This window comes from Neomonachus schauinslandi, chromosome 4 (genome assembly GCF_002201575.2).
Source record: "Neomonachus schauinslandi chromosome 4, ASM220157v2, whole genome shotgun sequence".
In the NCBI taxonomy this organism is placed as follows: domain Eukaryota; kingdom Metazoa; phylum Chordata; class Mammalia; order Carnivora; family Phocidae; genus Neomonachus; species Neomonachus schauinslandi.
The window spans coordinates 99,431,620-99,449,378 of NC_058406.1; the positions used below are offsets into that span (position 1 = coordinate 99,431,620).

Here is a 17,759-nt window from a genome sequence, read left to right on the forward strand (position 1 = left end):
AAGTAGCTGATGTGAACCAACTATTTTGCTCTGCACCATGAAATTGAGAAAGGAGAATGTCTATCTTTAGGGGCTATCAGAAGACATGACTCTGAGCCTTCTCCTGTCATAATTTACTGACTGAACTTTCACAAGTTATTCCATATCCTAGGCCTCATTCTCTCCAAATGCAAAATGAAGACACTAATACCTTCTCTGTCTACTTCACAGGGAGGTAGAAAGTAGAAACAGTAGACAGAAAAAGAAATGGTAAATAGAAATGCGATAATAAAATATTTGGTGTGTACAAAGATGCTGGGCATTTCTTTATTTCCGAAGAGTTTCCAGATACTCTCATTCCCACAATTCCAGTCAAGTAATTCTGAGTGAATCTGAGCCATTTCTCTTGGACTAGACTCAAGCTTTGTTGAGGCTTTATGCTAGAAATCTGCAGAAGCGTATTTCTGTGAGTGTGTAATGTATAGGAAATGGAGATTTGTTGAGACATCTGGAGTAGAAACCTGGTGGAGAATTCTCATCCGACAAGGCAGAAATGACAGATGGGGGAATGTTACATTCAAATAATGAACATTCACGAATAGCAACTCGCTGTCACATACCGTCCTAATGCGTGGGGATACAAAGCATGTTGGGGGTCCCAATTCAGGGATTCACTAGGAAGACACGTAGGACACAGCGTGTAGTTGAGGCTATGATTAATTGCAGAGAAAGAATGAGAAGCAGAATTAGCAAAGGGAAAAGGCTCACGGGGCAAAATCTAGAGGGCAACAGGTATAAGCTTCCAAGAGTCCTCTCCCAGTGGAATTACGCAAGATGCACTTAATTCCTCCAGCCGTGAGTTGTAACAACACGTGTGAAGCATTGAACACCACAGAGGCTCATTTTAGAGACTCATTGCCCAAGGCTTTTTGTTGGGGGCTGGTCATACTGACATTCTCTGCCAAACCCATGCCAAAATTCTAGACCTTCGGAAGGAAAGCAGATGTTCAGCATAAACCACGTTGTTTGTACAGTTTAGACCAGTGAGCCATGCCATTCTTATCAGAGAGTAGTGGGAACCCTCTTGAAGTCCAAGTTCCCAGACTCCAACCAAGATCCAGCTTTGCAAGCAGGCCTTTTGAGAGCTAGCATTCTCGAGCCTGGTCTGTTAACTCTTATGCACACAGAGGTTTAAATCAGTGATCAATACTGATGGGTAAATACAATGAGAAATTCATTCAACCAAAATCACTGAGACTTGAAGGGTCGGGCAGGAATGAGATAAATTAGACATGGTTGCTGTACCTTGTCAAACTCAACTCAGCACCTCAATAACTCCCTGCCCACCCACTGACAAAGAGCATTGCCTATAAAAAGCTCTGTGGCTGTGCTCCAAATTCCTCACTGCAGAGCCCAAGGGCTCTGTTTTCTGCCTGCCATAACTTCTTTCCGCTTAGCCCCTTGGGTAGGTGTTTGGGGGCTACTTCTCTGTTGGACTTGACTAGATTCTGGCATGGCCCTGGATTCCCTCCACCAGTTCTGCCCCATCCTTACCCCCATCAGTATCCCCAACACTCCACATTTCATCTGGCTTCCTTGGCCCCCTTGTCCATTAAAGGAGCTGCCCCATTCATGTTGGAAGCCCTAGTTCGTGGGACTTATCCCGGTCCCACAGTCAATGACTTAAAAGTCATTCCATTTCTACTGACAGCCTCTGGCTAATTTTTGCTCCACTGCCAGTTGCCAGGGAGATGCCCCGGACTATGGACTACAAATTTCTCAACCTTTCCTGCTGGGCCCCTCTCCTGCAGGAGCTCCACACGCTGTCCTTGACTGCAACCAGCGCCTTCAGCATCTCTGCAGCTGGAGTTCCCACTGTCCTTGCCCCTACTAGATGGATCTATCCTCAAACCATGCCCTCTTTCATCTTTAGGTGGGGCAGAGGGGGTATCAGAAGTACCAACCTCCAGGTTTACTTTAGATTGGGTATGGGAATGAATGGAGGACACATATGCTGTTTTCTTGGTCTCAAAGTGAACATGTTCAATGACCCTGCCAAGGAGTCAAAAACGGTAAGCTTCTCCCTGATATCAGTCAGAGCCCCAAGCAATTCATTCACCCAGAGATTCCCAGGAACTCCTGGATAATAGTATCAGATCAGCCCCAATTTTCCCAGCCTGATGATCTCCTCCCCAAAAGGTAGGAAACAGCTCTTGGGCATGTTCAGGAAATGCTTGTAGTGATTCAAATGACAAGGAAAAACCACCCAGAAATGAAGCTGGTAAGACAGTTAGGAGCTGGTCCAGGAAAGCTGTGATGGCCATCACAGGGGCATTTGATCAGACTTGCATTTCAGAAAGATCCAGGGACCTGGAGGGAGACGAGATAGAGAATGAATCTGGAGGCTAGGAGACAAAGAGAAGAAATTTTTGTAATAATCTTACAAGAGGTGGCATGGCCTCAACCAGATCTGAGGCCATGAAATTGTAGAGATGAGGGGACAAACATGAGGGATATTTAGAACACCAGATAATCAACATTTGGGTATGAGGAGTGAGAGAATGGAAGCGTAGGGATCAGCATCTTTGGTAATACCTCCACTGGGATAAGGAATACACAGGGGTCATTGTTGAATCCAAATAGCTTCAGGCCATAGCCCCCACATTTACCCTCTCCTCTACATCTGACGTATTCTCAGTGTCTTGTTTGTTTGGTTTTGGTTTTTCCTTTGAAGGTCCAGAAATGCCCTTGGTGTGTTTGACAGACTTTCAGGCTTATGCCCAAGAGCATCTTTCTAAGTCAACTTGGGATTTTATTGAAGGAGGAGCTGATGAATGCTTCACCCGTGATGACAACATGGCAGCATTTAAAAAGTCTGGTCTTCTGTATCCTTTCTCTTGTTAAGCTAAGGTGTACTGGGCGAGGGGTCCTTGGAAGGTAGCAGCCCTGTTCTCTGCCTCCAAAGAACACAGAGTACTCAAGATATATCAATGGGTTTTGTTGTTATTGTTTTGGGTTTTGGGGGGTCTTCTTGGGGGGTGGGCAGGTGGCCGGGGAGAGGATGAATGGAGAAAAAACATATCTTAGTGCCTCTGCAGAACTAACACGAGTCACCCTCCCTCTGCATCCCAGCAACTCTGCCACCCAACAAGATAGGACAAGAGTCCAAGGTCATCAATTATCTGGGCAGGGAGGAGAAGCCAGTGGGGTAGGCCTAAATCTCCTGAGTTCCTAAACTTCTGGCTTAAAGGAGATAATGTCTGTTGGGAGAGGGGACACAAGAAATATGGAGACCCAAAGAGTCTTTTTAAAAAAAAAAAAAAGATTTTATTTATTTATTAGTCAGAGAGCATAAGCAGGGGGAGCAGCAGGCAGAGGGAGAAGCAGGATCTCCCCTGAGCAGGGAGCCGGATCCAGGACTCGATCCCAGGACCCTGGGATCATGACCTGAGCTGAAAGCAGCCATTTAATCGACTGAGCCACCCAGGCATCCTGAGACCCAAAGAGTCTTAAGGGTGAAAGGAGGTTGATTTCAAAGAGGAGCTGGGCTGGAACAGCAGCAGGTAGGGTACAGGGTGGTAAACAGCCCACAGGCCACGTCGGGCCCACCGCCTGTTTTTGGATGGTCCACAAGCTAAGAATTTTTGTTTTCCATTTTTAAATGGTTGAAAAAAAAAAACTAAGAGAAGAATGATAATTTGTTACAGGTGAAGATTATATAAAATTCGAATTTCAGTGTTTATAAATAAAATTTTATTAGAACCAGCCATGGTCAATCATTTACATATTGTCTATGGCTGCTTTTGCATTACAACAGCAGATCTGAGTAACTGGGACAGACTGCGTGGTCCACAGAGCCTAAAATATTTACTATCTGGCCCTTTACAAAACAGCTTGCTGCCCCCTCTAATAGAGAGGTCAGGAAAAAACTGAAAAATGGGATACAATGTGAACACAACGTTCTGTATTTCCATACTTGTTTGGCATTGTACTAGGCCCCTTACTTGCTTTAGCTCATTTTGTCTTCATGAGACAATTATGGAGTTTGGATTATTCTCCCATTTCACAGATGAAGTTTGTATCTTACCCAAGTTTGTACAAACAATATATCTAGCAAAACCTTTCTACGTTTGTATATGGGAATAATAATATTTTGTGAAAAATACGCATTTTTGGACCCTGAGACTAAGTCTCTATTGGACTTAAAAGTGTGTTTTATATGTTTACTATTGTGAATTCCCCACCTTTTTCTAAAGCAGTAGTTAAGTCAAATCTTCCAATGAATTAGCTTCTAGCGAAAAACAAAATAAAAACAAGCCCCCACCATGATCATTCTCTGGGATTTGTCCTCTTTTAGTGACCTTTTCTTACTTTATAGAGACTTGTTTCTAACCCATGAGCAAAGAGCCTAGAACTCCTTCCTGCTTATTCTTTTCTTTTCTAATCCTCGGTATGGTAAATCAATCAAAGCATCCAAGTGCTGAGAGTCTGCTCAGGAAGGCAAGACTCAAAGACAGAGATCTGTGCCAGAGCAAGGCCAGAGGTGGTGTGGGCCACACGTGCACTGGGAGTTTAGAGGGAGTGGGGTTAATGTGGGCCAGGATGTTAGGAAAGGCTTTCTGAAGGAAAGTTGGTCTGTGTGGCCTAATCAGCCAACTGACCCCACCAGAGGTTTCTGGGGACCCAGTCTGGTGTAGACCTGCACCCAAATCTGGAAGCCCCAGCCCCATGCAGCAGCTGCACGCTGGAGAGTAACCCCACTAATAGAAGAATCTTTGTTGCTGGGCACAGAATCCGTCTCCGCCCCCGGTACCTGAGAGATGTGCAAGAGGTGGACACCCGGACCACAGTCCAAGGGGAGGAGATCACAGCCCCCATTGGCATCGCGCCCACGGGTTTCCACTGCCTTGTCTGGCCAGACGGAGAAATGAGCACAGCCAGAGGTATGACCCAGCCGCACCTTGAGGCTCCCTTCCCAGGGGCCCTGAAGTGTGCAGGTATCCTTCAGAACAATAGCAGGATTTCTCCCAGAGGGAGCATAGGGACAGCAATCTGGTCAGAATTAAGGAGGATGTTCACATAACATTTCATCCCAGTTTGAGAAAACATCCATTTCCATCACAAAGAGAGGGCGGCTACAGATGAAAAGATGTGGAAACCAAGCAAGTCATCCTGCGAAGGAGGGATGCAGGCCACTCACAGTCTGCGGGGAAAGGGATTCTCAGTGTGACTTCAAGGATAGGGCTCTCTTTGACCTGACCCCTCATGGGCCAGGGCTGGGGCTGAAGGGTGAGTCTCTGAATTTAGGATGAGGAGAGAGTCATGACATGAGGTCCTGACAAAGCCCCGGCAGGTGTTCCTGCCCAAATGTTGTGTTTCCCTTCTCCTTGACTGACTTTGTCATCTTAGATGACAAAAAGTTTCTTATTGCATATGTCTCCTTCCTAGTAGCTCCTTATTCTCTTCCCCCATCCCTCTGCACCAAAAAATAATGAGAAGAGAAGGAAGAGGGGAGGGGAAGGGCTGAAAATAGTCCTGTGACTCCCTTTATAATCTTTACTCTAGGTCACATCTAGGAAATATTTCATTTGCAGGTTGCCCAGGACTTCCCTGGGATCTTTTCCTTTGACTCCGTGATATAGGAAGCAATGAATCCAAGGATTCTAGAGCTCCAAGTGACATCTGTCTGGTTAGGAGCCAAGACTGGCTAGGCTCAAATATGAATATCCTGTAGGACTATGACTGTTTTACTAAATCTTCACGGTTGGACGCGTGGTGCTTTTGTAGTGGGGCCGAAGAATGGGGTATCTCCTGTTGGTGTCAGGAGTTGAAAACATTAAATCCTGATTAGGCCAGAGTCTGCCCGGGTTGTGGAGTGGTAGTGACGTTGACCTACTAGAGAGTCCTACTGAAAACTACAATCACAGTAGGAAGTGAGAAATACACAGCAGTGTCAACATCACCGTCACCCCCACCCTCGCCAACCTCGTGATCACTAAGCCTTTGTACAGCACATCACTTAGTAATTTTAAAAATGCTTCCAGGGGTGCCCGGGCGGCTCAGTCGGTTGAGCATCAACTCGATCTCTGCTCTGGTCTTGATCTCAGGATCGTGAGCTCCATGCCCAGCCCTATTTTAAAAAATAAGAATAATAATAAATAAAACACATAAGAATGCTTCCATATCTAGTATCTTGTTTAATCTCTCAGCAACCCTATAAGAGAGGTATTATTATTTCCCCCCAATTGACAGACGAAGAAAATGAGACTCAAGGCACACAGCTAGGAGCGGGGAGAACGAGCACTCTTCTAACTTAGATAGCATGCTTTCTCCGGGACAGAGCTCAGCCTTCTCCCCTGGCATCACCTTTCCTCACCCTTTGTCCTCTTTAGTTCCCTTCTGCTTCATCAACGAGTTCACGGGCAGCCCATTCTCCCATCAGAAAGCTGCAGCATGTCCAACCAAAATCGTTCCGGGGACTGAATGACCGCTCCAGCCAGGAAACTTGACAGGGTCTGGAGGACAGACTCTACAGCTGGGCGGGGGGGGGGGGAGGGGGGGGCTCCGGGGCTGACCGAATGCCCCCTACGCCCCCTGCTCTAGTGGGAAGCGGGATGAAGTCAAGCTTTATCTCCACTCAGAGGGCAAACAGGCCAGAGGTGGCACGGACTGTGAGGGCTTCTCCCCCAGGCCCAGAGCCCTCCTCCCTCCAACCTGAGCTGTGCTGTTGGCTTTGCAGCCGCCCAGGCAGCCGGGGTCTGCTATGTCACCAGCATCTATGCTAGCTGTCCCCTTGAAGACATTGCTGCCGCAGCCCCCAGGGGCCTCAAGTGGTTCCAGCTCTACATGCAGCCAGACCGGCAGCTCAACAAGCAGCTGGTCCAGAGGGCTGAATCCCTGGGCTTCAGAGCTCTGGTCATCACTGTGGATGCACCCAAAATTGGCAACAGGCGACGTGACTTTCGAAACCAGCTGAACTTAAAGATGAACTTGTTGCTGAAAGACCTTCGCTCGCCTAAAGAGGTAGGAAAGATACCAGATCCAATGGGCAGGCATGACAGGAGGCAAATTTCCTCCCCTCCTTCCTCTCCCTTCTCTCTTGCTACAATAAGTCCCTGAGGGCCGGGTCTTGCCAGACACTGCAGATGTTCCGGCTCAAACAGCAGATCTGGTTCCTGCTATCCAGAGCTACCAGATGAGCAGGATAGAACACAAAATGTCCTCACTCCTGGAGCTACCCAGCCTGTCACCAGAAGTTCTGGCCAGGGCTGGGTGTTAAGAAATAGGAAAGCTATGGAAAGGGATTTTCCATGCCATAAGAGAGTAAATTAACCAAGTTCTTCCAACACTGTCTACACCATGGGACGCTTAGCAGATGATCATTGTGGACGGCACATTTAGGTGAACTGATCTCCTGAAGAGGCTGCTCACAGACAAGGTGACTGGCCCACAGAGGGTAGCCCGCCCAGGCCTCTGACCCTGCTGCCTTGAGAACTGAGGGTCAGTACCTCTCGACACCTAGAACTCCTCCCTGGAACTGCAGTATACTTGTTTGGAATCTGAAATAGGTGACTGCAAAGGCCACTTCCCCATTAAAATCCTACAGTCAGATGGGATGGAATGCCCCAGAGAGAGAGGGTTTTGGCAACGTTGGAGTCCCTTGGTTACATTAGAGATTACGGTATCAGCCTTTTCAGCCAGTGGGCAGCTGTGATACTCAGTCAAGTGACTCAACAGTTCTACACATTAACCACAAATTAGCCTTGAAGGTTTCTGGAATCCTTATCTCAGATTCCAGAGACACACTGGGATTTACAGATATTTGATTCACACGGTGAGCCAAGGTTAGATATAAGGTAGTATCTGATTCAGGATTATCGAAGTATTTCTTAGTTCTTATAACCTTGGGCATATCTCAAGCATAACATGTTACATCGGCCTATAAATGCTTTTGTTTATCCCCTTCACTTACTAAACTCTGAGGTTCTTTTAAAGTTGGGACTGTGTCACTGTGTCTTATCCACAACTAATGAATCATTGAACACTACATCAAAAACTAATGATGTACTCTATGTTGGCTAATTGAACTTAATAAAAAAAAATAAAGTAGGGACTGTGTCTTATTTGTCTTTGTGTCCCCAGATCCTGGCATAATTATAGAGCAGGGCACAATTAATGGTTAATGAATAAGCAGTTGAGATAGTAATTCTTTTGCACAAATTTTGTTAGGAAAAGGAGCTGGAAGTGTTGTTGATTCTGTTACTACTCTTTTAAGGCTTATGAAAGGTGGCTATCTGAATGTGTCTCGGTTTGGAATGGATCAAACAATCCTCAAGGAGCTCAGGTCTAAGGTTCTTTTTTCTTCCCCACAGAGAAATTCAATGCCTTATTTCCAGATGTCCCCCATTGACTCATCCTTCTGCTGGAATGATCTCTCCTGGCTTCAGAGCATATCGCGATTGCCCATCATCCTTAAAGGGATCTTGACAAAAGAGGATGCAGAGTTAGCTGTGAAACACAATGTCCATGGCATCATTGTTTCCAACCATGGTGGGAGGCAGCTTGATGATGTTCCCGCTTCTGTAAGTAGGGTGACTTCAGAGGGAGTATGTGTGTGAGTGTGTGTGTGTGTGTGTGTGCGCGCGCGCTCGAGTGTGCCTACAGCATGGTACTCTGTGCGCTTTGGCCCACACTCCCCTCTCCCTTACCACATATGCTGGTATATAACTGTTAATTGCAAGAACTTTTAATTATTAACAGTCTAGCGTGTGCCAGGTTATTTTTACAAACTTCACATACATCATCTCTAAATCTCACAACCGTCCTGCAAGATGTATAGCATCATCACTCTTTTACAGATGGGGATCCTGGAGCTTAGAGATGTTAAGTAACTTGTCCAAGTTCACATAGTTAGGCACGACATTCCAAAGGCACTGAGGTCTCCTGCCTTCTGGAGGAAGTGTTCAGCTTAAAGACTGCCTGTGTGCATGGAGTGTAACAACATATTTTCTCATATGACACATCCTGGGAAGGAACAGTACCTCACTTAAACGAATAAATAACCATTTTTCACAGTAAAACTAAAAAATGCCATATGAATCTTTTTCTAAAAATCTGTGACAGTCTGTGATTTTCCCCCTATCTTTTGAATTTATGTCCGTTACAGATGAAGAGTAGGCAGGCAAGGAAAGAATCTTTAAATGGGAATTAATTACTGATTTATTTTCTTGGAGATATATAGCTTATATTTTTCCAAGAGATTCTTCTATCACTACTTGATTTATTGTAAGAAAAGGAAGTGTGGGGTGGGGGCACCTGGGTGACACAGTGGGTTGGGCTTCCGATTCTTGGTTTCGGCTCGGGTCAGGGTCTCGGGGTCGTGGGATAGAGCCCCATGGCAGACTCTGCTCTCCCTGGGATTCTCTCTCCCTTTCCCTCTGCCCCTCCTGCTCATGCTCTCTCTCTCTCACCTCTCTCTAAAAATAAAAATCAATAAATCTTTAAAAAAAAAAAAAGAAAGAAAGGGAAGTGGGTTTTTTCTCTCGTTTGGCCTTTCTATTACGTAAGTAAAACATGTTCACTGCAGATAAATCATAAAATGTACATATGCAAAAAGAAGAAGATAAAAATCACCCCTAATTTCATCACTATCACTAATGACAATATTTTGGGAATTGTTTTTTATCAACTTCTTAATGCAAAGATGACAGTTTAGGTTTAAAAAGCTACATACTATTTTGTAATTTTTCTCTGTTCACTTTATCAATATATTAAGAACATCATTTCATTTCAGTATATACGTTTCTCTCATTTTTAATGGTGTATAGCACAAAGGGACAATTTATATAACCAACTGCCTATTGTTGAACATCCAATGACTTCCAAGCCTTCACCATTTTAAACAATGCATCAATGACCATCCTTAAATCTTTAGCAGTCTCAATTACTTCTTTAAAACGAATTCCAGGAAATGGAGAAGCTGTATCAACCAGTTTGTACATTTCAAGGCTTGTGAAGCTTGGAGGTTTAAGGTGCCAATGACTCACCCCTTCCTCCCCACCAGGCTCTCACTGAGAGAGAAAAGGCACAGAATAACAAGTCCACTTAGAGAATAAGCAGTACAGCTCACTGTAGCTCTCCATACGAGCTGATTGAAGGGAACAGTTGGGCATCCTACTTCCCATCCCAAATTTTGACCTGTGACCCCAGGAGAAAGTAGATATGCAAAGCACATGCCAGCACTCTCACCCAAGTCCTGCAAGGATGCCCCCAGGCCACCTCCCACACACCCAGAAACTGGCAGATATATAGCTATAAAGTACAGCAGGTCCTGAGCAGTCCCAATTGTGCCTCCGGGTAGGAACAGAAAACAAAAAAGAGCCCACCACCAGCAAGCAGCAAATAGAGTAGAACGTTGACTCTCGAAATAACTCTAATAAAACAGTATGCAATTGGCTCATGAATCAGTTTAGCCAGTCTTGCTCCCTTGAGGGGAGGACTGAGTAATACATGGAGAAAGAGGCCGAGTAATTGCTCCCCACTGCACTTCCTCAATAGAGAATGACTGTTGGCAAAGGTAGGAGCCAGAGAGAGAATTTCTCCTTCCCCATCATTCTCCCAAGCCATCTGACTTAACAACCAAACCCAAGGGGACGGTGCCGAGATTGGTGTGAAGCTAGGGAAGTACTTCTGGCTCAAATTTTGAGAACGTGCCAGAAAAACTTAGTAAGATAAATAATAGTTTAGGGGCGCCTAGGTGGCTAAGTGTCTGCCTTCCGTTCAGGTCATGATCCCAGGGTCCTGGGATCGAACCCCACATCAGGCTCCCTGCTCAGTGGGAAGCCTGCTTCTCCCTCTCCCACTCCCCCTGCTTGTGTTCCCTCTCTCGCTGTGTCTCCCTCTGCCAAATAAATAAATAAAATCTTTAAAGAAAAAGATAAATAATAGTTTAATGCAGTATTTAAAAATTAAAATTAATGCAAAAAGTTCCATGGTGAACAAAATATCAACATTTTAAATAAAAATAGGATCTGTTCCTGTGCTTGCATAACCTGCTTCCACACATCTCTCTGTCATCCTGACCCCAGATCCAAAAAAATTTTATTTACAAAAACAAGCAGTCACCCACCCTTGCTCACAGGTCAAAGTTTGCCTTTCAATTTTTAAATATTACATCCAAATGTTATTTATCTGAGTGTTTTGGCATTCCTTAAATTTTGTGCCTGAGGCCAGTGCTTCACTCCTCTCACCCCAGACCCTGTCTGTGAGGGGTATGACCCTTTGAAGCTCCCATCTCTAGAAGGTTCCATATATTTCCTGTATTTCTTCCTGGGACCGGAAAAAAGGGTCAGCTAGCTGTTGTCCCCAGAAGGCTCTAATGAATGTCCTATTGTGACCTATCGAAAGTAACTCTAAAGCAATACTGTACCCTAGGCTAAAATTCACTCCCTGGTCTGTTTCTCCAAATTCCATCAGCTCCATTGTCCAATACAGCTCACTGGAAGAGTTTGCACAGATGTGTTTATTTCTTTTTCCCAATATCATCGAAATATTCCAAATAATACCATGCTGGGGCTATAAAAATACCCCTTATCTGGACATGCATTCCAGCAGTATTCTCATATATAAGTCTAAAGTATTCAGTTCTCCTCCACTTGTAAATTAGAGTACAAAGTTCTTTCCTCCCTGATTACATATTCTGCTCAGTCACCCAAAGGATCTCATTGAGATAGAATTGCCATTGACTCCTTCTGCAGCAGAAGTCCCCAGGGCCCAGTTTCGCCTCCTCTCCAGCTGTCTGTCCAAGAGGCATAGAACAGGAGCCCTGAGACAGTTCCAAAACTCTGTCCTCAAGGACCCTGCTCCCAGACTCTGCTGTCACCCCTCCTCTTAGACTTGGAGGTGCTCAGGACTACGGCTCAGTCTGGGGCACTGTGGGTTGGCAAGACCTGGTAGCTGCAGAGCCTGGAGCAGGGGAGGCAAGGTGAGAGACAAAGTCTGGGGAGAAACCAGGCCAAGTGATAAGCTGCTTTTGTTTTGCCTTTCAGAGTCTGCAACCCTACCTCGACAGCACTGCTGCTTGCATTCCCAACCCATGTCTCAGATAACCCATACAGGAGTCAGGAACAAGTTGTTCAAACGTGGTGTGTAAGGAACAATGGGCATCCCAGTTACACAAGACAGGCTGTGGTCCAGACACATTTGCTTTGCCAAAAGGACTCAGTGCCTTAGCAATGGAGAGCATTCCTAGCTGTGCCGCCGTAGAAACAGAGAAGGCAGGAGAAAACCAAAAGTCAAAATGCACTTTAGAAAGAACATTAAAGTGAAGACCATAAATGGAAAATATCCCCTTTAGGATGTGAAGAGGAACCCAGAGTTTCTTCCAAGCTGTAGATGGTTGAACAAGGAGTCAGAGAGAAGCTACACTCTGTCAGGGCAGAAAATGGCAAGAGGGAGAGCCTGCAGAAAGTCCCTGGGGCTCACGGGGCGCCTGGGTGGCTCAGTCGGTTAAGCATGTGCCTTCTGCTCCGGTCATGGTCCCAGGGTCCTGCTCAGTGGGGAGCCTGCTTCTCCCTCTCCCTCTGCCCCTCCTCCTGCTCATGTGTGCGCAGTCTCTCTCTCTCAGATAAATAAATAAATAAAATATTTTTTAAAAATAAAAAGAAAGTCCGTGGGGCTCAGGAACGTAGCTGCATTATACTTGGACTTCCTGTTCCTGACCCACACTGAGGGCCACCTCTGCCCCATGATCCCCGAGAGTGAAAAATGGAAATCCCTCAAGCCATGCATGTCTCTTTCTCAGATCGATGCCTTGACAGAAGTGGTGGCTGCTGTGAAAGGGAAAATGGAAGTGTACCTGGATGGTGGGATCCGAACTGGCAACGATGTGCTCAAGGCTCTGGCCCTTGGGGCTAAGTGTGTGTTTCTGGGGAGACCAGTCCTGTGGGGTCTTGCCTATAAGGTGAGAGTGGCAGAGTGGAAACCAGTGGGAAGATACTGGGCTTCTCATTTGCTCCCGGTCTTTACTGTGGTTTGCCATCCAAACTGAGCTGTTGTTTCAGGTGCCACAGATCCTGAAGGACAACTCCCCCTTGCCCACCTCTCCCGCTTCCTCAGCAGGGCGTTTCACATTCTCAGGCCCCCTCACCCCCATCTTTTCCTCTTTGCTTCCCTGTCTTCCCAGTGTAGTTCCAATTTCACAGACATCCTTGTCCTCCCCACCGCAGCTGGGAGCACACCTAGAACAGCTACTCAGCACCTGGGCAGAATGTTCTTCACCCTTCTTTTTGTCTCTCCCCACCCCACCACCCCCATCTTGGGAGCAGGGTGAACATGGCGTTGAGGAAGTTTTGAACCTTATAAAAAATGAATTCCACACTTCCATGACCCTCACAGGTAAGTTTTCACAATTCTTTTCCTGATTTGGAGCTGAAGTCCTGAGGGCTACAGAACGGGAGTGGTGACCCCTCTTTCTATTTCCCCTTCCCCAGCCCAGTGGCTGCCTAGAAGAGAAAGGAGGGAAGAGATGCCCCAGACAAAGACTGAACACAAACTCAAAAGGTGATACCTTTGCCACGAAAGCAAATGCAATTTCAGATTATAGGAAAGAGGGTCCCCCTGTGCTCTGGCCTGCTCAGATCACACAAGCAGGCTTGTTGGGTATGGTTCTGTGGGTCATTTTTTCATATTCATGGGCTGTGGGGAGTTGAGAAATTATGTCAAGGAGGAAGCATGGAGGAAGTGGGGAGACAGACACAACAGGAAGAGAGAAGGGGGAAACAGGAGAAGTGTCGTCCTGTGTAACCACAGCCAGAGAAACATGGACATCTCGAAGTTCCATGCAGGTGGACTTCAGTCAAAAATGAAGTTATTGTAAAGTAGTGCTCATAAAAATTTATACGTTTTTAGCAAACCTGGGATCCCAGTGACCTATAAAATAGTAGTTCTTAACTAAGATCGACAATGATTGCCCTCTTCAGGAAGAATTGTTTTTAGAGTTTTGAGTTTATTTTTTTCCAGTTGGCAAAAAGACTGCAGGGTGGATACTTCCAGTAGTTAGTGCTCAGAGGCTAGGAACACTAAATGTCCTAAAATGTCTGGAGAAGTCTCATAGAAAAGAACTACCCTACCCAAATGCCAGTGGCCTATGGCTCTGTCTTTGATTGTCTTTGTCTGCTGTAGATCTAACTGATCACAATGTGAAAGTACAGATAAGAGGAACCCCAATGAGACCTCCATTCACTCCTCAATTCTAAAATTTGGTAATAGCAGACACCGTCTCCAGAAGTAAGGAAATAATGAATCAAGAGCTCTGATGTGAAATCAAGACCATTTTCATGCCATTAACTTATTTCCATAAATGTTACAGAGCATCGGTCATGTGCTGAGCACAAGGCAGGATGTCCAGGTTCTTCTCAAGTCTGGCTTCGGTCTGATATTTAGACAAGTGTCTTATACTCAGTGTCCAAGTTATGTTAGTAGTGTCCATTGGGGTTGCAGACTCAACTTTTGGGCTTGAGTAATACAAATAGAAAACTTAGATCAGCATTACTGCCAGCACCATCCTCCTTCCCACTGAGCAAATTAATTAAAGAAAAAAGGGGGGGAAGAATAGATCAAGGCATGGAAGACAAGGACCGTCAACTTTGGACCAGAGCCATGCTCTTCAGAGCCTATGAAGATAAGTCAGTAAATGACTTGGTGTCACCCAGGCCCTCTTGTAAGGGAGGGGGAGGGCATGAGCATGAACAGATATCATATTGGTGTGTTTTGTCCCTGGGAGGGAGGGGCGTGAAGGATAGGTAGACCCATGAGCTTCTGCAGATTCCAGGAGGTTGAGATGACTTTTCCTGCTCCCCCAAATATTTTCTCCCATCCTTGCAAAATGATGTCTGATATTCTTTTAAAAGAAGCCTGTTGGGGGAATTCACAATAACAAAGCTTTTTTATTCTACCAAAAGTTTACACTTAACAATCGCTGGGATAGAAATGGTAGCTGGAAAATCTCCTTCTGAAATAGAGTGGAGAGCATCCTTTTTTAAAAGGGGCAGAGAAAAAACAGAATTGTGAGCCTGTTTAGGGCTGACAGCTTATACTACCCTCCTTCTAACTGTTGTACAATGAGAATGTATTGTTTTAAATGCATATATAGAGGGGCGCGTGGGTGGCTCAGTTGGTTAAGCGACTGCCTTCGGCTCAGGTCATGATCCTAGAGTCCCGGGATCGAGTCCCGCATCGGGCTCCCTGCTCAGCGGGGAGTCTGCTTCTGCCTCTGACCCTCCTCCCTCTCATGCTCTCTGTCTTTCATTCTCTCTCTCTCAAATAAATAAATAAAATCTTAAAAAAAAAGTTTTAAATGCATATATAGAAAAATGAGTAATCACAACCAAACATGGGACAGAGTAGGGGGAGAGAGAAAGAATAGGAAACTCAGGAAGAAGGGCATCCGTTGGCATCCTCTGCATAAGAGTCTGTCCCCCAGGCTAGTCCATGGGAAGAAGGGATCTCAGGCGGGGGGCCTGGCTTTTGGTGGAACTCACTAAAATGCAAAATCATAGTGTGAAAGTGCCAAGATTCTGTCACCCCTTAGCCCTTCCACACACAATGCAAGTAAGATGCCTGACCCAAAATCAGCACCCAGGAGGAAACAGTTCATATGATTTCTCTCTCCTAATTCCCCTGGAGATGTGTGACATTTTTCCCTAATGACCCTGTAACATCACAGCCCTGGGAGGAGACCTCTATTTGCACTATTGCTGAAAGCAAAATAAGCTTAAAAAGTCATGGTTTTTCTCACCGTGAGACCAATTGCTGAAATTATACTTATAGGAAGGTTAAAATCATGATCTGTCTTGAAATATGTCCACATAAATTCATACCAACACAGGCTCACTAAAGTCTTATCCTTCATAAGGGAAGGAGGCTGAATTAAAAAGTATATGAACCTTCTCGAGGTTTATTGTTCGGAATTCCCTACTTCACTTTAAAGTAGCCAAAACATTTTAGTGTAAATATCCTCTGAATTTATAGTAATGAAAAAATTATAAATATGCATTCTCTCTCAAACTTCTACTGAGCCTCTGCCAAGGGCAGGGCAGTGCCCTTGGTACCGCATGAGACCCAGAAACCAATCTGATGAGAGTCGAATAAGTACAGAAACATTACCAAGGTTTATGGGTCAAACGGTCTCAAAATGGAGTCATAACATAATCCGGATGCAGCTACTGAGACATTTTTACATCATTTAAATATTATTTTTATTACAATATATAGCCAAAGATCATATTTTGGCATCCTCTGTGCTCCTTGAATAGGACTGCCTACTGTGATGACCCATTATTCTCTGCCCTGGGGAAACCCAAAGCTCTTAAGACCACTGTCCATTCTGAGGAGAGCTGCCTCTGGTACCAAATTCCTGCTTCTGCTGAATAAGTTCATTTTGTGGGTTACTTTTGCATCCCACGCCTGCCATTTCTGTCCACTACAATCAACCCAGGCATAGTTTTTAGAGGGGAAAAGGACACTCTCATTAGTTATATTTTCGCGAGTAATACATTTTGCTAAAGCTGTGTTTTGGGAGGTGAAGATGCACACATCATACATGTGGGAAAAACTTTGAATTAATCATTACACATCCTGGCATTCAAGTCTTTCTGCCTTATCATCACCAAGGATTTCCTGTCTACTCAGGGTTACAGCTCTCCAGTCTGCACCAACAGACTACTCCCTCTTTCTCCTTCCTCTTCGTGCTTCTTATCTGACGCCACTCTCTTCAGTCCCTGCGTCTAATCTCAGCTACAGTTCTAATTTTGCATTTTAGTTAAGATCCTCCACTAAAGAAGTGTTACATTTTGCAGCACTTTCCCTTAGAAGGCAACCGCTGTATGAAATAATCATTCCATCTCTTATTCCTGACTCATATTCTTCCTTGACACATACTTCCTATATCCCTGAGCTTTATCAGCACTCAGATAAAGGTCAAGTGTATCTATGGCACATATTAATTGATTTTTCAAATGCTAAGATGGTGTTTCTATATTTTTACTATGCCATTTTGACATGGCTGTGTTGAAAGAGGACTCGGGCACAGGCTCACAAAATAATTCTCAAGGCAATCAGAATCACATTATTCCTCTGGTATCCATAATGTGTTTTCAGGGTGGGCACAAAGATCAAGTCAGGCTTGTTCCCATTGGATCATCCCATTACTCATGATGGGGTGGGTTATTGGTGTTTTAGAGAAATAAGCTTGTTAACTGTTCTTTTAGGTTGCCGGTCGGTTGCCGAGATCAATCAGGACCTGGTCCAGTTCTCCAGGTTGTAAAGAAAGAGGGCTAATGACCAGACTGCTGAGGTTGCCCACAGGGGGAAGACAAACTCATAGTGTGGTGCGTGATGCCTTCCCGCCTTGGCCCCATCCTATCCAGAGGCTCATCCCCTGCAAGTTCTATCATTCTACCCCTTGTGCTTCAGGCCCTCCAAACCCCTCCTCTTCCTCAAATGTGACATGCTCTTCTTTGCCTCACTGCTTGTTATATGTTCTTGCTTAAAATCCTCCTCTGAAAGAAAAAATGTTAAAAAGGTGGATCAGGGGCGCCTGGGTGGCTCAGTCGTTAAACGTCTGCCTTAGGCTCAGGTCATGATCCCAGGGTCCTGAGATCGAGCCCCACGTTGGGCTCCCTGCTCTGCAGGAGGCCTGCTTCTCCCTCTCCCACTCCCCCTGCTTGTGTTCCCTCTCTTGCTGTGTCTCTCTCTGTCAAATAAATAAATAAAATCTTTAA

The 17,759-nt window shown here is 45.3% G+C and overlaps 1 protein-coding gene across 2 annotated transcripts; it reads left to right on the top strand.

Moving 5' to 3' along the window:
• The first annotated feature begins 2,721 nt into the window (after positions 1-2,721).
• HAO2 (hydroxyacid oxidase 2) lies at positions 2,722-17,302 on the top strand. 2 transcript variants are annotated; one of them, XM_021690239.1, is made up of 7 exons: positions 2,722-2,852; positions 4,771-4,922; positions 6,719-7,002; positions 8,352-8,561; positions 12,782-12,940; positions 13,305-13,374; positions 17,247-17,302. In XM_021690239.1, the coding sequence occupies exons 1-7, from the start codon at positions 2,722-2,724 to the stop codon at positions 17,300-17,302; spliced, it is 1,062 nt and encodes a 353-aa protein (XP_021545914.1). The 2 variants fall into 2 exon arrangements, with proteins under 2 accessions (XP_021545914.1, XP_044770053.1); XM_044914118.1 differs by lacking the exon at positions 8,352-8,561.
• Positions 17,303-17,759: the final 457 nt, after the last annotated feature.